General features: G+C 42.1%; 1 protein-coding gene and 1 non-coding gene across 2 annotated transcripts in view; both read left to right on the top strand.

The window, feature by feature from the left end:
- The window catches only part of C13H20orf194 (chromosome 13 C20orf194 homolog), a 173,156-nt gene that overhangs the window by 89,367 nt on the left and 66,156 nt on the right, over nucleotides 1–17,633 (top strand). The window contains exons 13-20 of the mRNA XM_018057413.1: nucleotides 216–303; nucleotides 3,105–3,181; nucleotides 5,548–5,592; nucleotides 5,964–6,009; nucleotides 9,008–9,119; nucleotides 10,109–10,179; nucleotides 11,069–11,119; nucleotides 11,704–11,791. Coding sequence (XP_017912902.1) covers nucleotides 216–303; nucleotides 3,105–3,181; nucleotides 5,548–5,592; nucleotides 5,964–6,009; nucleotides 9,008–9,119; nucleotides 10,109–10,179; nucleotides 11,069–11,119; nucleotides 11,704–11,791 — 578 coding nt within the window. The remainder of the gene's footprint in view (nucleotides 1–215; nucleotides 304–3,104; nucleotides 3,182–5,547; nucleotides 5,593–5,963; nucleotides 6,010–9,007; nucleotides 9,120–10,108; nucleotides 10,180–11,068; nucleotides 11,120–11,703; nucleotides 11,792–17,633) is intronic.
- TRNAS-GGA lies at nucleotides 17,433–17,505 on the top strand. Its single transcript has one exon. It is a non-coding gene; the product is annotated as a tRNA-Ser (tRNA).

Below are 17,633 nucleotides of genomic sequence, written 5' to 3' on the forward strand. Positions count from 1 at the left end.
TTTAAAAAAAGCTGATTCTTATCATGGTTTAACAAGAGCAAAGTAAAAGTTGGAATGGGGCACACAGCTTTTAAAAGGTCTAGAAATCAACAAATTCTGTTTTTATACTTTTCTGTTTCAAAACCAGTTTCTTAGAGAATGTCATTTTTTGTGCATGCAGCTTTTGATGAAATCTTGTGATGCTATAGGTAACCCTTATTTTTTTGTTTTTAAAGTAGGCTCTTGTCACAGGTATATGCTACTGTTATTGAGGCTGTTTTGGCTGCCATTGCATGTTATGCTAAAACTTCCAGTCTCATAAAGGTAATTTCAATACCACATTTCTCGTTCCTTATTTTAATGTGAAACTTCTTATCCATTTGTTTTACCTTTGGACACCTTTTAATACTTAATTTTGTGTGTGAGCTTGGGCACCAGATAAAGAGATGTGTTAAGAGTACTAAGCTTGTGATGCCTGGGACCTGCTGTTGTCTTATGAATGACAGCTGATTAGCAGTTCTTTGTAAATACCTGATTGTGTTTAAAAAAATCAATCTATAGTATATTGTTTATTTAGTAGTTGAAATTGATTTCAAAAGGTAAAAAATTAAAGAAATATAGATTATTCTGCTATAACTTTTAATAAAGTTAGATCAGTTTGTTTTGAGCTACATAGTTTGATTTCCTGTAATTCTTTGTTTTAAAAAATTAACTAAACACTAGAAAAGCTAACTTGCCTCTCCTTGATAGGCATGTATGTTCTTTTTCTCTGACCATTTCCTTTTTTGCTGTTTGTGGTTAACTTGCCATGCTGAGTTGGATTCTATATCTGAGCCAGTAACAGATGAGATGAGTTGGCTTAATTCCTCCCATTGCCAATAGGACCTCTCCTGAAGCAAATCATTTGACATTGAAAAGGTTGTGTTATAGATGTCAAAGAGACTGTAGCCTATTCACCAGTTCCTTGCCATCTTCCCTCCTCACTGAACTTGAATCCCCCAGTACTTGGGATTTCTCAGCCCTTGGACTGAAAGCTTATGCAAAACAACAGGTTATTCTTTGATATCAATTCTGCACCTTTGTTTTTTAACTGATTTTTATAACTTTATTTATTTGCATGTTCTTAGCATCTAGGCAAGAAATACTGAGGGGAGTGGTCCCTCCCCAAGGGCCAGGGAGAGGGGAGGAGAAAGCATTTTTCCAGGCCTCATAATGGCACCATCCTAGCTGATTACAGTTCATCAGGTCAGGTTCCAGTGCCAACCTGCCTGAATGAAGTGTTTCCATGTGAATAGTAAGGAACTTAGAGAAGCAGAAGAGATTAAGAAGAGGTGGCAAGAATATACAGAAGAACTATTAAAAAAAGATCTTAATGACCCAGACAACTATGGTGGTATGGTCACTTACCTATCTCCAGACATCCTGGAGTGTGAAGTCAAAGGGGCCATAGGAAGCTTTACTATAAACAAAGCTAGTGTAGGTGATAGAATTCCAGCTGAGGTATTTCAAATCCTAAAAGATGATGCTGTGAAAGTGCTGCACTCAATATGCCAGCAAATTTGGAAAACTCAGCAGTGGCCACGTGACTGGAAAAGGTCAGTTTTCATTACAATCCCGAAGAAGGGCAATGCCAAAGAATGTTCAGACTTCCATGCTGTTGAGTTCATTTCTCGTGCTAGTAAGATTATGCTCAAAATCCTCAAGCCAGTCTTCAGCAGTATATGAACCAAGACCTTCCAGATGTACAAGCTGGGTTTCAAAGAGGCAGAGGAACCAGAGATCAAACTGCCAGCATTCATTGGATCATATAGAAAGCAAGTGAGTTTCAGTAAAATGTCTACTTCTGCTTCATTGACCATGCTAAAGCCTTTGACTGTGTGGATCAGAGCAGATTGGAAATTCTTAAAGAGATAGGAATACCAGACCACCTTACCTGTCTCCTGAGAAACCTATATGCATGTCAAAAAGCAACAGTTAGAACTGGACATGAACAACTGACTGCCTCAAAATTGGGAAAGGATTATGACAAGGCTGTGTAGTGTCATCCTGCTTATTTTATATCCAAGCAGAGTACATCATGCAAAATGCTGGGCTGGATAAATCACAAGCTGGAATCAAGATTGCTGGGAGAAAGATCCCAGCCTCAGATATGCAGATGATGCCACTCTAATCGCAGAAAGTAAAGAGGAACTAAAGAGCCTCTGGATGAGGGTGAAAGAAGAGAGTAAAAAAGCTGGCTTAAAGCCCAAGATTAAAAAAACTGAGATCACAGCATCCAGTCTCATCACTGTATGCTAAATAGAAGGGGAAAAACTGGAAGCAGTGACAGATTTTATTTTCTTGGGCTCCAGAATCACTGCAGATGGTGACTGCAGCCATGAAATTAAAAGATGCTTGCTACTTGGAAGGAAAACTATGGCAGACCTATACAGAGTGTATTTAAAAGCAAAGATATCGCTTTGCTGAATAAGGTCCATGTAGTCAAAGCTGTGGTTTTTCCGGTAGTCCTGTACGGATGTGAGAGTTGGACCATAAAGAAGGCTGAGCACCACAGTTTTGATGTTTTCGAACTGTGGTGCTGGAGAAGACTCTTTAGAGTCCCTTGGAGAGCAAGGAGATCAAACCAGTCAATCCTAAAGGAAATGAATGCTGAATATTCATTGGAAGAACTGATGCTGAATCTCCAGTACTTTGGCTACCTGATGTAAAGAGCCCACTTATTGGAAAAGACCTTGATGCTGGGAAAGATTGAAGGCACAAGAGAAGGAAATGGCAGAGGATGAGATGGTCAGATAACATCACCAACTACATGGACATGAATTTGAGCAATCTTTAGGAAATAGTGAAGGACAGGGGAGCCTGGCATGCTGCAATCCTGGGGTCACAAAGAGTCAGACACTACTTAGCAACTGAAGAACATGTGAACCCAGCCTGAACCAATCAGGTACCTGTTCCCCTTAACAAGATGTTTTCACTTTAATTTATTGATACATACAGAGTAGTCAGGCAAAGAGGATGGGCAGTGTTCTCCTGGCCAAATGTGAAAAGGGTCCTTTCCTCATAGCTGAATATACTCTATACTGCTGTGAAAGCTAATTGTCTCTGTTTTATTATTGGTTTTACAGGCCAAGGAGGTAGCTGAGCAGACCCTGGGATCTGGGTTAAATTCCGTTGAGTTGATGCAGTTTAAGGCAGCTCTGTGGTAAGCAGTGGCCTATATTATCAATAAAAACTTTTATTTAATGTTTGTGTCTTTAAAACTTTCTCCCATGTATTTGATATTCTTCCTCCCCTTTGAGGAATGTTCTGGTAAGTCATTAGTATATGAAGGAGAGTCTTTCATGATCGGGGCTTTATTTGAGAAGCCAAGGATGGAGGAACTGTTTCAGAGTCAGACATGCTGATTAGGCTGGAATGGGAGACATATCAGTGCTAGAACAGACAGATGTGGATTCCAAGGTTAAAAAGATGAAGCTGGGGACATGAATGGTGAGGTTTGTTAGTGATGATGATGAGGGGCCTTGGACACATGAAAATGGTCACTGCTTAGAAGAGAGTTGTCCTAGGCCTTATCTGCGTCTTAGATGGTAGAAACTCCTGAGCCTGGCCATGTCTCAGCGTCTAGATGATCTAGGAATTTGGCTTCCTGGATCTCTGTGTAGTCTTTGTCCATCGCTAAACCTTCAGGAACCCAGTCCACTCAACCTTCTGTCCCATATTAGGACCATTTGATGTACTTTTTTGCAAAGAAGACAAAAGACACCAATATTAGAAAGTTTCTTTAAGAATATTTCTGAGGGGTGGATGGGAAAGGTGGTTTCATGGTGGCTCAGAGGTAAATTAATCTGCCTGCTAGTACAGGAGACATAGGTGTGATTCTTGGCCTGGGATGATCCCACATACCTTGGAGCAGTTAAGTCTGTGTGCCACAACTACTGAGCCTTTGCTTCTAGAGCCAAAGAGCCACAATTACTGAAGCCCAGGTGCCCTAGAGCCTGTTCACCACAAGAGAAGCCCCTGCAGTGAGAAGCCTGCACACCACAGCTAGAAAAAAATCCCATGAAGCAACGAAGATCCAGAACAGCCAAAAATAAAATAGCTAATAGATAAAAATAAAATACTTCTGGAGGGACTTAATGCAAGGGGCCCAGGTTCTATGCCTGGTCAAGAAACTAGATTCCACTTGCTGCAACAAAGATAGAAGATTCCATGTGCTGCAGCTAAGTACAGCCAAGCAAATAAATATTTTTCATAAATAACACTTCTGGGATGTGCCCTGTGATACCTCGGCTCCATGCCCCACATTTTCTTATATCTACAGCCCTAGGTAGTGAGAAGGAACATTTAGAAAACTAAGTCAGTTAATAAACTAACAAGAATTCTTTTGCTACAGCTCCAGGAGTGAGCGGGAATGAGCCAGAACTCTTTGACACAAAGCTTTAGGCTTGCTTAAGATTTCCTGTCCTTTTTTCTGGGTTTTGTGGCTCATATCTCTGGCCATAAGAGAAGGCTAGAGGAAGTTTGGTTTCTTAAGGCTGTGTGCTGACCTGTACTATCTGTTCCTGACAGACTTGAGTTTAAGGAAGCTCCTTTGCTTTCCAGCTGGGTGACTTGGGCAAGATAGGAAGCTCTCTGTGCATGTTTCGTCATACTCCTGCCCTGTAATGTGATTGGAAAAGTGAATGATAGCTGCTGTCTCAGTGAGATCTCTTCTGTTACCATTGGCATGGCTGGCAGAGTCATCCATTCCTCCTGTCCTCGGGACCTTGCCTAGAAAACTCTGCCTTTCTAGGGCAAGCCACCTCAATCCCATGGTCTCCTACATGGGGCTGGGGTTGGGGGGCCAGTGTCCCACCCTGGCTAGAGAAAAGAACAAGAGGAGAACACCCAGGCAATAGGAAGAATGTTCGCAAGCCAGTTCTCCACTCTAGAACTCCGCTTCTCTCTCCACATGGTCGCTTCTCTCAAACTGCATCAGATTGGCAAATTCTCCCAAGAGGAACAAGGGCAGTTAGCATATGACTGACCAGCATTTGTTACAGCGAAAAAGTAAACAATTCAATTTAGAAACTTGTTTCACAAAAAGAGTTGATGCCAAAAGGGTTATCTGGTTATTCCTCAGTTCTGAAGTCCTGACTTGATTATACAGCAGCAGTTGATTGTGGGTAGCAGTCTGGCTGTAAGCAGGGATGGCAGCTTGACTGCACAGGTGTTGAAGAGAGGAAGAGGATCAGGAGACTATGTCAGGGCCATGGGCCAGAGGCCTGGGGCACGTAGAGGTTCTCTCAATCTGTTGTGGGCAGTAGTCACGTAGTTCTCTCCTGCTCTGTCCAAGAGTCAAGATAGTCCTGAGAATCTGCACAGAGGCAGAGCCATGACTGGAGTCAGACACTAAACCCACATTTGCTGATGGCATGAAACCCTAGGGTACGTAGGGACATGACATATCTCACTGGGGCTATGAGGGCCCAGCACAGGTGCATTGCAGTGGCAGGTGTTTAGAGAGCTTGCCACACAGTGGTCGCAAAAGCAGACTGACTTTTGTTTTATTTTGTTTTGGGTCTACAGCTCCAAGATGGCTTTTCATATACATGCTGTGAATAATCAGGGAAGGTAAGTATGTGTTTATGGTGTGTCCTCATTTGGGGCAAGTTTTAAGAGCAAAATAAGAAAGGCTACCATGTAACTGCTATCGTGGATGATCTTTTCACCCTTCACCATACCTGGCAGTGACACTACTCCAGGGCTGGGCTCAAAGCTGGGTGTGCTCAGCTGAGACTGCTCTATCCTGACTGCTTCTCACGGAAAGACTAGAGTAGGGTTGGGGGTGGATCTGATTCTGTCTGAGTGGAATTTTGCATACATGCAACCCAGTGTTTTGAAAAAGCTCAAAAGAGATCTAAGTGTGTGAATTGCTTGCAAGTTGAAAAATAGAGAACATTGTAAATCTAATACATGTCTTTCCCATCAATTTCCTTTTCTAGAATCGTGCCTCTGGACAGTGAAGATAGCTTATACTTTGTGAAAACGGTAAGCAGAGCTGTTAAAGGTCAAGTGGCAAGGAGTGGCCTATAAAGGACATCTACAAGGGGTGAGGTAGGAGTAGGTGAGGGTCTTAGGTAGCCCCCTGGAGAAAGCTAATTGTCTTCAGTATTCTTCCAGCTGCAGCAGTGGTGAACCTGTGCTTTCTGAGGGTGCCAGGCAGCTGTACCAGGCTCACCACATCCACATATCTGTGTCTAGGCACCTCTTGGTATAATCTTAGCTGGAGGGGAGGGGGAGGGGCACCAGGAGGTGGTTAATATCTCTTCCTAAGGTTCAGAATGCTTCTTTCAAGTGGCTGAAATTTCTCTGACCTCACGTGGAAATGGGAGCTGAGGACAAGCCTACCTCAACACAGACCAGGTTTTCACTGGCTTCTCTATGTTCCAAGGCCTGTGTTGATGCCCTTATTTAAGAGGAGCTTGTGGAAATTAAAAAACTATATTAAAAAAAAATACAGGTGAAATGGGGTAGTCAGAGCAGAGCTTTCTGACCTCTTTACTGATGGGCCAGGGGAATGGGTTTAGAGATACAGAAATATTGGTCCTTGGGGTGGTCTTCAGCAGCCAGAGTTTCTAGACTAGCTGCTCCCAACCACATCTGAATCCTCTGTGCATCCTGCCCCAGTGCATCCTGATACAAAGAAAATTGGCAAGCAGTGCATAAGAGGATGGCTGATATCCAGCCAAGACTCTGGTTGCAGTGTATGTGGGTACAAGTTATATCTTATGTCCATTCTGTGGCTCCAGCCTGAACTTCATTTCAGTGAGATTTTGATCATGGGGAACTGGGTGCACAGGGGTGGATGACTTGGAGAAAATGCATGCCCATTGCCATCATCAGTGGACAAGCAGTAGTGTTATCTACAGAGAGTAGTACAATATGAGTAATTTTTTAAGGTTGTGAGTAGTTTCTGTTTTTATAATGTACCTGCTCCCTGTCTGTGTCAGCATTTTGTGTTGTTGTCCTTTTAGAACTAATTGAGACTTTTGTAACATCAAGACTGGAAAATGAATACTTTCTGATGCTGAGGTAGATATTACTTTGTCTCCTTGCTAGACTTTAGATTTCCTTACTTGTCTTCTTAGACTCTTATGCAGTGCTCTGGAAGGTGTTTTGCACTGGAGTAGGTGATTAGGAGTCCAGTACTGTGTTAAGTACGCATTCAGCAGCAGCTAATGAAATAGGAAAGAAAAAATAGGATGTTGCTGCTTTCTGTCCAAATTCTGTCCTCCCTTCCAGGCAGAGATGAAGTTCTGCCTCTTCGTTTAAGCCTGCCCTACTGATTTCTCCCTACAAGTACTGTATTCTTAGAGTACTCGAAGGTTATACTACACAAATTAGGGGGTAATTCTATAGTGTGTCACATGTTGACTTATATGTAGGAATGCTCTGATCTCTCCAACTTTACATTATAGGTTTCCTGAGGATAGGAACCATGTTTCATATTTTTTCTGTCCCCTTGCCACATAGGGAAGTACATAGCAAGCGCCTAAAAAATACTACCTATATTCTTTTTAATGTCCTCTTCCCCTTTCTGAACACCAGAGGCCAAATAAGAAAGTGGGGATTAGGAGCTACAAGATTTGTCTTTCTAATTGACTTGGGAACCGAATTGATCATTGTCACGTAAGAGGAACCATGTAGCCCAGGATGGTTCTTTGTCTTCAGATACTCAAAATTCTTTGGAACAAATTTAAATAAACCTTGGCTCAGACGGTAAAACGTCTGCCTGCAATGCGAGAGACCCAGGTTCAATCCCTGAGTCGGGAAGATCCTCTGGAGAAGAAAATGGCAACCCACTCCAGTACTCTTGGCTTGAAAATTCTATGGACAGAGAAGCCTGGTAGGCTATAGTCCATGGGGTCACAAAGAGTCAGACATGACTGAGCGACTTCACTTCCCTTCTAGTTGTTATGCCTAATAAGAAAGTTAATATAAATATAAAACCTACCTGTCACTTTTATGCATTTCTTTATCATGACAACATGGATGAATAAGGACTTTATGGGGTTGTTTTTTTTTTTTCCTTTCAACTCTTCTGCCACCTTTTTTTTTTTTTTTTTTTTTTTCAGAATCTGTCAGTCCCTTCTGTAGGCCAAGGTCTTTTGTCTCTGTCCTAAGGCTAGAGCAGGGTCCCACACAAGGACATCAAGATATGAAAATGAACTCTAGTTTCAGGAGCTCTGTACCTGGTCATTCAGCAATGTCAGGCCAGGAGGGGCAGGAACCTGGGAGGGCTTATCATGCAACTTATTTCGTATCCCTCACCAGATTTTCAGTCATCTCAGACTCCAACTCATCTCAGACTTCAGCTCTGGCTTATACCATTTTCTGCATTTCCTCTGCTAGATTGTCCTCAGAATTATTTTATTTTCACTAGTTTTTAACTAAATTAGAACCTTCTTACCAGCCATTCAGGAGCTTTCTCTGAGTTGCTCCAGTTTTTCTTTTTCCCTGACCTATGTAAGACTCTTATTTTTATTTGTCTTGGCTATAAAAGCTTGAACAGCTTTCTTTTAATTTTTTGGTCCTGAAAGGAGTGTTTGTATGTTTTGACATGTAGCCAAAAATATCTGTGAAAACCTGTATCTTACTTTCCAGATATGTTCAGAACTTCAGCCCAAACCAAAGAAGGAATGCATGACCATGTGGACATAGTAGAATGTGACAGTCAGTTAAGAAAGGCTGTTACATTGCTTTTCAGGCAGGAGAAGCAATTTGAGGGAATTTATGGAAACGTAAAGATATTCTTCTTCTAGCCCAAGTGTGCCTCTGACCTAGGAGCAATTGCAAGGAAGCCTAGGTGATCCTGAAGTCATCTCCCAGTTTGAGATGCATCTCAAGATAACTTGAGTTTTCCTCAGAAATTCTCAAGTTTTTTTTTGCCATGTGGCTTAGTATTTTGTGGTCTGTTTCTTGTGGATCTTTCCCTGAATGTTTAGGACTGACAACTGGTCTAACTCTGGTTTCTCATTTGATACAGGCTTGTATGGTCATCTATGACATTCCTGACTTGCTGGGAGGAAGGGGATGCTTAGGATCTGTGGTGTTCTCAGAATCATTTTTGACATCTCAGATCTTGGTTAAAGAAAAAGGTAGGTGTATGTCATCTTTGGAAAGTGAAACTTGAACTTGCTTTTATGTGTGTGTGTGTGTGTGTGTGTGTGTGTGTGTGTGTGTGTATTTGGCAAAATAAACCATAGTCTAAATCAAAAGACCAGGAATAAACTGGTGAAAATATTAGAATACTTACAATAAACAAAGGGTGTATTTCCTAATTTATGAAGAGTTTTTACAAATTGATATGAAAAAAACAAGCTACCCAATGGTAAATGGGCAAAAAATATGAGCAGGCAGTTCACCTGAGTGTAAAATAAAACAAATTTTAAAATAATATATATGTTTTTTAATGTTTATACACACACATGTACATAAGTGACCTCTGAACACAGGTTTAAACTACACAGAGTTTTTTCAATAAGTATATACTACAGAACTATATATTCCATGGTTGGTTGAATTCATGGATGTGGAACTGTGGATATGGAGGGCTGACTGTAAAGTTACTCATGGATTTTCAACTGTGTAGAAGGTCAGCACTACTAGCCCCCACATTCTTCAAGGGTCCACTGTGTGTGTATGAATATGAATATGTACAGCCTTACTAGTAGTCAGGAAAAACAATTTGAAGCAATAGTTAGACCCAGTTTTTTTATCCATTATGGTAGCAAAAAATTCTAGAGAATGATAATATCCAGTGCTTGATGACCTTGATAATTTTTGTTTGTTTTTTTAATATAAACACCTGTACTACCTTGACAAAAATTAAAAGCATAGATTGAAAAGGACTCTGTATTTAAATATGTATTTCTATTTGTCTTAAAAAGAATAATCACATGAGGAAGCCTTTCTCCATCCCCTCATTAGGCTCTTATCCCCAGATGAGGAATTCATTTTCTGAAGGCATCAGACTTTGTATCCTAATAAGAGGAGCTCTCACTCTTGAGGATGGGAAGCAGTCAGGGGCCTGCAAGGTGGGCTCTGGTGGTGGGCAGTAACCGACATGTCTGTGGTTTTCCTGCAGATGGCACTGTTATGACAGAAACCAGCTTTATAATCCTGACTGCTGCTATACCCAGATTCTGCTCCTGGCTGGTTAGTGTCATTCATCAGGTGAAAATGGAGATAAACGTGGAGAAACTGGGGAGAACGTTTAAGGACGAGTCTCTGGTGGGATGTCAGATCCTGACTTAACTACTGTTCAGATAGAAGTTTTTATCTCTGCTCTTTTTCTTTATACAAACGAATCTAATTTCATTAACTTGTAATCTGGGGGAAGTTCCAAAAGAAAGTAAATTATCTGGGTCCCTGTTAAATTGTCAAGGGAAGAAGTTAATATCCTCATTTTACAGGTGAGGAGCCTGAGGTTTAGAAATTTCCCAACCTGTCCAGGGTCACACAGGAAGTGAAAAGTGGATCATGTGCTCCCTTTTCTGTCAGAATTGTTGCTGCTGAGTTTTTACAACCATGTCTGTACATGTGGAAAGGTCCCATCTTCATCTGTGGGACTTGGTCTGAATCTCTGGTGCCTTGGGACACAAAGTACTAGTAATGGTTTAAGTACCTATTTCAGAATTTGTTTATATTCTGTTTCTACAATTCTGAACTGAATAAAGACAAGCAAAAGTCATCCTCTAATGTGAACATGTTTAAATGAGAACACACTCAAAATATTTTAGTATGTTCTCTTTCCTTCATCCCTAAAATTAGTTTTCTCCAAAATGAAATTTAAGTGGAGACTAACATACTCTCTGCACATACTGTAGGCTTGTTTAGCTGGACTTCATGTCCCTGTGAGGGAGCCTACCATGGCCTGTGCTCTGCACTTGGTATCCAGCAACCATGTCTGCCAGCCATCAGGGCCTGAGAACCCTGGATTTGACAGAGACTGCTCTCTTAGAAATATGTGAACACAGGGGGAGACCTAGCAGAGTTTATGCCCTTGAAGCAGTGAATTGAAAATCTGTACTCCTTTTGGACACAGGTAGAAGATATTGAAGTAAAATTGTCTGAGAAAACCCAGCAGTCAGTTCTGGTAAGCAGCCTTCTTATTCTTAATGTAATCAAGATGAAATGTAAACAGTTTATAAAAACAATTTAACATATTTCATCTTACTGTTAATCTAAGAGTTCTGTACCTCCTTGTCTCAATTCCTGTTTGTATTCTTCCCCTTCAGAGCAGAGCTCTAGAAATAACCATGTGTGGAGTACACAAGAGGGATTCTTACTGCCATTTAAACCTTTTGGTGTTTTTTTCAAAATCTCTCGGTACTTTTAGAAGCAGTTCTCAAATTTGAGACATATAGAACTGAAGGTCAAGGCTTTAGGCCAAGGAGAAGCCACCTCTGTTATCAGAGGATATAAATTTACTGGAATATGGACAAGCATTGCAGACCATGGTGCCTAGACTGAGAGGACCTTAACATTCTTCTTCTCAGCATAAGTCACAGGTGCCAATAATATGGCAAAGAGCCAAGAATTGCCAAGAGCTGGAAGAGAAGTTGAGTATATCTGAGGCTGACGTAGCAGCTTTTGTAGACATACAAACTTGGACAGAACTTTTGATTCTGTGAATGTTTATGCTGTAAATCACCTGCTCTTTGTGTTTGTTTTTTCAAGGGAGATGAGTGTTTCCTGGGTACTTTTCTAACTAGAGGAGAAGGAGCATACCTTTATTCTAGTAATTCACAATCTTGGCCTGAAGAAGGTGAGCAGCTCTGACTTTTCTGTTTTTGACTCTGTCTGGGTCCCTCTTTCACAGGTTTTGACATGAATGTTGTAATTCATGATACATGGGATATTTGAAAAAACTTTTGAGTGTAGAAGTGTTTTCCCACAGCTTTTCTCTTTTGATCTGTCCATTTTCCAGATGAGACTTGTGCTAGAAAGGACTGCCACCAGAACTGCACTGGTCCTCTTGTTGCTGCCTGAGGATTGCTCTCAGGATGGGCTAGAGCAGCAGCATGTCCAGAAATAGGTTCTGTTGGGCCAAAACAAAATCTGGATTAGTTTTTTACATCTGTGTAACATCACCGCAAATTTCATAGCTTAAAACAACATGCATTTATTATCTCACAGTTCTGTGGGTCAGAAGTCCAGGCAGATTTTGCTAGATTTATGTGTAGGGTTTCATAATACTGAAGTCAAGGCATCAGCCAGGCTTATCTCTGGAGTCTCTGAGAAAGAACCTGCTCCCAGCTCATCTGGGTTCTTTGCAGAGTCCATTTCCTTCAGACCAGAGAACTAAGGTTCCTTTTTTTGTTGCTGGCTATCAGCTGGAAGCAGTCTTAGCTCCTCCTTCCAGAGGTCCTTGCCTTGTGACCCTCTCCATCTCAGCAACAAAGAACCTGCATCGTGTTGAATCTCTCTCACACTGCTAATCTCTCTGGCCTCCTCTTCTACCACCCAGAGAAAACTCTGCTTATAAAGGGCTCATGTGATTGAAGAAGACCCAATCAGATAATCTCCCTTTTGCCATATAATGTTGTACGAACACTGGAGTAACCTAAGAAGCTGAAGGTCATGGGGGCTGTCTTAAATTTCTGCCTACCATAGTATGCCCTCTGACCCCAACAGTTCTCACATGAAAGATATAATCACCCCCATCCAAGAGCCTCATTCCATTATGGCAACAATTCAAAGTCTTAACTCTCACCAGCTGAAAAATCTAAAATCTCATCATCAAGATTATCTAAATCAGCTGTAGGTGAGGCTCTGGCTTGTAATTCATAAAGTACAGCTCCTGAACACGATTCCTTTCCATCTGTGGACCTGTGAAATTAGAGGCTTTTTATCTTTCCTAGCCCTCCCAGTGTACAAGGTAGGAGTGGCATAGGGTATAGACATTTATATTAAAAAGGAGTCCCAAGCCCAAGACAGCTTTGAAATTAAGCTAGGCAAACTCCAGCTCCTGGATTAGGTTTCAAGGCCTGGGAATAGTCCTCCAAGACCCTTAGCTCTGCCCTCTGGGTTCTTTGTTCTACCTGTTAAACTCTTGGTTCTGCCTCCTGGGTTCATGACTCTGCCCTCTTGATTTGTGACTATACCTGTGTCATCCTTCCTTTTCATGAAGGTGGCACTTTGTAGCTTATTAGTTTTTCAGCCTGCTTCTTGCCTGTAGAATTTTGGGGGTCCAACAGTCTCCTTTCATTTTCTATTCTCTCTATCCCCTTCAATCCAAACTGGCAGTATTTCTGCTGATTTAAAGTTCCCAAGAACTCTGTGGATCTTTCATGGATTTCCTAGGATTCATTCCATACTCCTTTTGGTCTCCTCAAAATAATGTATTCTTATGAGTCCTATTCTTTCCATGTTAGATAAGCCTTTTTTGTTCCACAAATTCCTCATCCTTTACTAAGCAGATTCTCTCTCTGGATAATTTGTTCTTCTTGAAAATATTCTTTCTGGTGGCAAGTTGCTCTCCATGTTCTCAGATCACTGGTTAAACTTTTGCTTCTCCATTGTCATAGAAGACAAAACACAAGGAGTTCTGGTTTTTGAGCTGCAAAATGCCAGGTAGCATTGATTATCATGACTGTGTTGTGGCCCCTGCATTTCTGCCTCTCCAGATCCTGGTGCAGAAGACCAGGAAGTTAGGAACATTTGCTGAGAACAAGAGTGTGTGTGACAGTACTCCCAGCCTTGAGGCAGAGTTGCATAATGTTTTAAAATCAGCTTGTAGACACAACACAGAGACAGTTATACTCTGTCATAGTTGAGCCAGTTATAATATTTAGCAAGGATATTTGCCAAAATTAGTTTTCACCTTCTTAGCAAAGGGCCTTGTTAAAAAAATAATCTTATACTGTATTGAGTTATCCAGCAAGATTCAGTCTATCCTGAGGTCTCTGTTGTTGTTCAGTCACTAAATCATGTCCGACTCTTTGCCACCCCATGGACTACAGCATGCCAGGCTCCCCTGTCCTCCACTGTCTCCTGGAATTTGCTCAAGTTCATGTCCACTGAGTCAGTGATACTATCTCTTCCTCTGCTGCCCTCTTCTTTTACCTTCAATCTTTCCCAGCATCAGGGTCTTTTCCAATGAGTCGGCTTTTTGCATCAGGTAGACAAAAGTATTGGAGCTTTAACTTCAGCATCAGTCTTTCCAATGAACATTCAGGGTGAATTTTTTTTAGGATTGACTGGTTTGATCTCCTTGTAGTCCAAGGGACTCTCGAGTCTTCTCCAGCACCACTGTTCAAAAGCATCAATTCTTCGGCACTCAGCCTTCTTTTTTGGAGAAGGGGATGGCAATCCACTCCAGTATTCTTGCCTGGAGAATCCCATGGACAGAGGAGCCTGGCAGGCTACAGTCCATGGGGTCACAAAGAGTTGGACACAACTGAGTGACTAAGCAGCAGCCTTCTTTATGGTCCAGCTCTCACTTCCATACATGACTACTGGAAAAACCATAGCTTTGACTATACAGGACTTTTGTTGATTTGCCTTTGAACTGATTCCCAGTTGATTCTGAAGAATGAACATGCCAGCAGCCCAGACCAGTGCCTTTTCTCTGGCTTTGAAGCCTTGGGACTAAAGAAAATTAAATCAGGTGGAAGTCACATGCTCACTTACAAGTAATTTAAAAATGGCAGAGCAGAAGGACATGTGCTCATCTTCTGCAAGAACTCCTAAACTGCAACTCACTGCTGAACTACCATCGACAGGAGACTGTTGGATACCACCAAAAAAAGATACCACATGTCGAAGGGCAAAGGAGAAGATCCAACAAGATGTTAGGAGGGGCTAAATCACATTTAGAATCAAACCCAATACCTGCCAGAGATGCTCGGAGGCCTCAAACAAAACTTTGTGTGCACCAGGACCCAGAGGCCCCACAGAGACTGAGCCAGACCTGCCTTTCAGTGTTTGAGTGTCTCCTGCCAAGGCATGGGTCAGCAGTGGTCTGCCACAGGGACAGGAACTCTGGCTGCAGCAGACCTGGGACATGTGGTATGTGGCCTAAGCCCTCTTAGAGGAGTTACCATTAGCCCCACCATAGAGCCACTGAGCAGACGACCCACAAACTGCAGTACTGTTATACCAAAGAAATTCTCGCAGTGCTAAAAAAAGTTGTGGGACCCACAACAGATATCCCAACCTGGGGATCTGGCAAAGGAACTGAGAATCCCCAGGGAATTTGACTTTGAAGGCCAGTGGAATTTAATTACAGAACTTCCACAGGACTGGGGAAACGGACTCTTGGAGGGCACATACAAAGCCATGTGTGCACCAAGACCCAGGAGAAAGGAGCAGTGACCCCACAAGAGACTGAGCCAGACTTGGCTGTGAGCGTCTAGGAGTCTCTGGTTGGAGGTGTGGGCTAACAGTGGCATGCTGCGGGGTCAGGGGCACTGAATACAACATTGCAGGCAAAAGTCTTTTGGAAGGAGGTCGCCATTACCACCATTACCCCTACCATAGTTTGGCCTCAGCCAAACAAGGAGGGAACAGCCCCACCCATTTCTATGGGAACTGCCCATAGAAAATTGGATTGAAGATTTACCGAGCATGGGCCCACCCATCAGAACAAGACCCAGATTCCCCCACATCAGTCTCTCTATTCAGGAAGCTTCCACTAGCCTCTTATCCTTATCCATCAGAGGGCAGACCAGAATGAAAACCATAGTCATACAAAACTAACCAAACTGATCACATGAATTACAGCTTTATCTAACTCTGTGAAACTATGAGCCATTGCCATGTAGGGCCACCCAAGATGGATGGGTCATGGTGGAGAGTTCTGACAAAACTCTCCAGTGGTCCACTGGAGAAGGGAATGGCAAACTACTTCAGTATTCTTGCCTTGAGAACCCCATGAACAATATGAAAAAGCAAAAAGATAGGACACTGAAAAACAAGCTCCCCAGGTCGGTAGGTGCCCAATATGCTACTGAAAAAGAGTGGAGAAATAAGAAAGAGTGAAAAGATGGAGCCAAAGTGAAAACAGTGCCCAGTTGTCGATGTGACTGGTGATGGAAGTCAAGTCCGATGCTGTAAAGAACAATATTGCATAGGAACCTGGAATGTTAAGTCCACAAATCAAAGTAAACTGTGTGGATCACAAAAAAATTGTGGATCACTAAAAAACTGTGGAAAATTCTTCAAGAGATGGGAATACCAGACCAACTTACCTGACTCCTGAGAAACCTGTTTGTAGGTCAGGAAGCAACTGTTAGAACTGGACATGGAATAACGGACAGGTTCCAAATTGGGAAAGGAGTACGTCACGCCTGTATATTGTCACCTTGCTTTTCTAACTTATATGCTGAGTATATCATGTGAAATACCAGGCTGGATGAAGCACAGCTGGAATCAAGATTGCCAGAAGAAATATCAATAACCTCAGATAGGCAAATGACAGCATTCTTATGGAAGAAAGCGAAGAGGAACTAAATAGCCTCTAGATGAAAGTGAAACAGGAGAGTGAAAAAGCTGATTTAAAACGCAACATGCAAAAAAACTAAGATCATGGCATCTAGTCCCATCACTTCATGGGAAATAGATGGGGAAACAGTGAGAGACTTTATTTTCTTGGACTCCAAAATCACTGCAGATGGTGACTGCAGCTGTGAAATTGAAAGACGCTTGCTCCTTGGAAGAAAAGCTATGACCAACCTAGACAGCATATTAAAAAGCTGAAACATCGCTTTACCAATCAAGGTCTGTATAATCAAAGGTATGGTCTTCTAGCAGTTTATGTGTATATGTGATAGTTGGACTGTAAAGAAAGCTGAGCGCCAAAGAATTGGTGCTTTTTAACTGTGGTGTTGGAGAAGACGCTTGAGAGTCCCTTGGACAGCAAACAGATCAAACTAGTCAATCCTAAAGAAAATTAACGCTTAATATTCATTGGAAGAACTGATGCGAAAGTTGAAGCTCCAGTTCTTTGGTCACTTGATGTGAAGAGCTGACTCATTGGAAATAAGACCGTGATGCTGGGAAAGACTGAGGGTACGAGGAGAAGGGGGTGACAGAGGATAAGATGTTTGGATGGCATCACTGACTCAATGGACATGAGTTTGAGCAAATTCTGGGAAATAGTGCAGGACAGGGAAGCCTGGCCTGCTATAGTATATGGGAGAGCAAAGAGTCGAACACAACTTAGCAACTGGACAACAACAACTAGGTTTGTCATAGCTTGCCTTCAAGGAACAAGCGTCTACATAAGAATAAAGCACACAAACCGGGAATTTCTCAAACCTTGTTAATCACACACCTGAGAGCTTAGATTTCACACTTTCTTAGTTTCTGAGGAAAATGTAGTTTGAATTAGGAGATGGTTTTCTGAGGCCAGAAGTTTCAATAGGAGCAGAGAATTTAAATAGAAGTACCCTCTGGCTGAGGCTTTCCTGGTGGCTCAGAGGTTAAAGCGTCTGCCTGGAATGCAGGAGACCCGGGTTCAATCCCTGGGTCAGGAAAATCCCCTGGAGAAGGAAATGGCAACTCACTCCAGTACTCTTGGCCTGGAGAATCCCATGGAGGGAGGAGCCTGGTGGGCTACAGTCCATGGGGTCGCAAAGAGTCGGACACGATTGAGCGAATTCACT

Source organism: Capra hircus, chromosome 13 (genome assembly GCF_001704415.2).
Source record: "Capra hircus breed San Clemente chromosome 13, ASM170441v1, whole genome shotgun sequence".
Classification (NCBI taxonomy): domain Eukaryota; kingdom Metazoa; phylum Chordata; class Mammalia; order Artiodactyla; family Bovidae; genus Capra; species Capra hircus.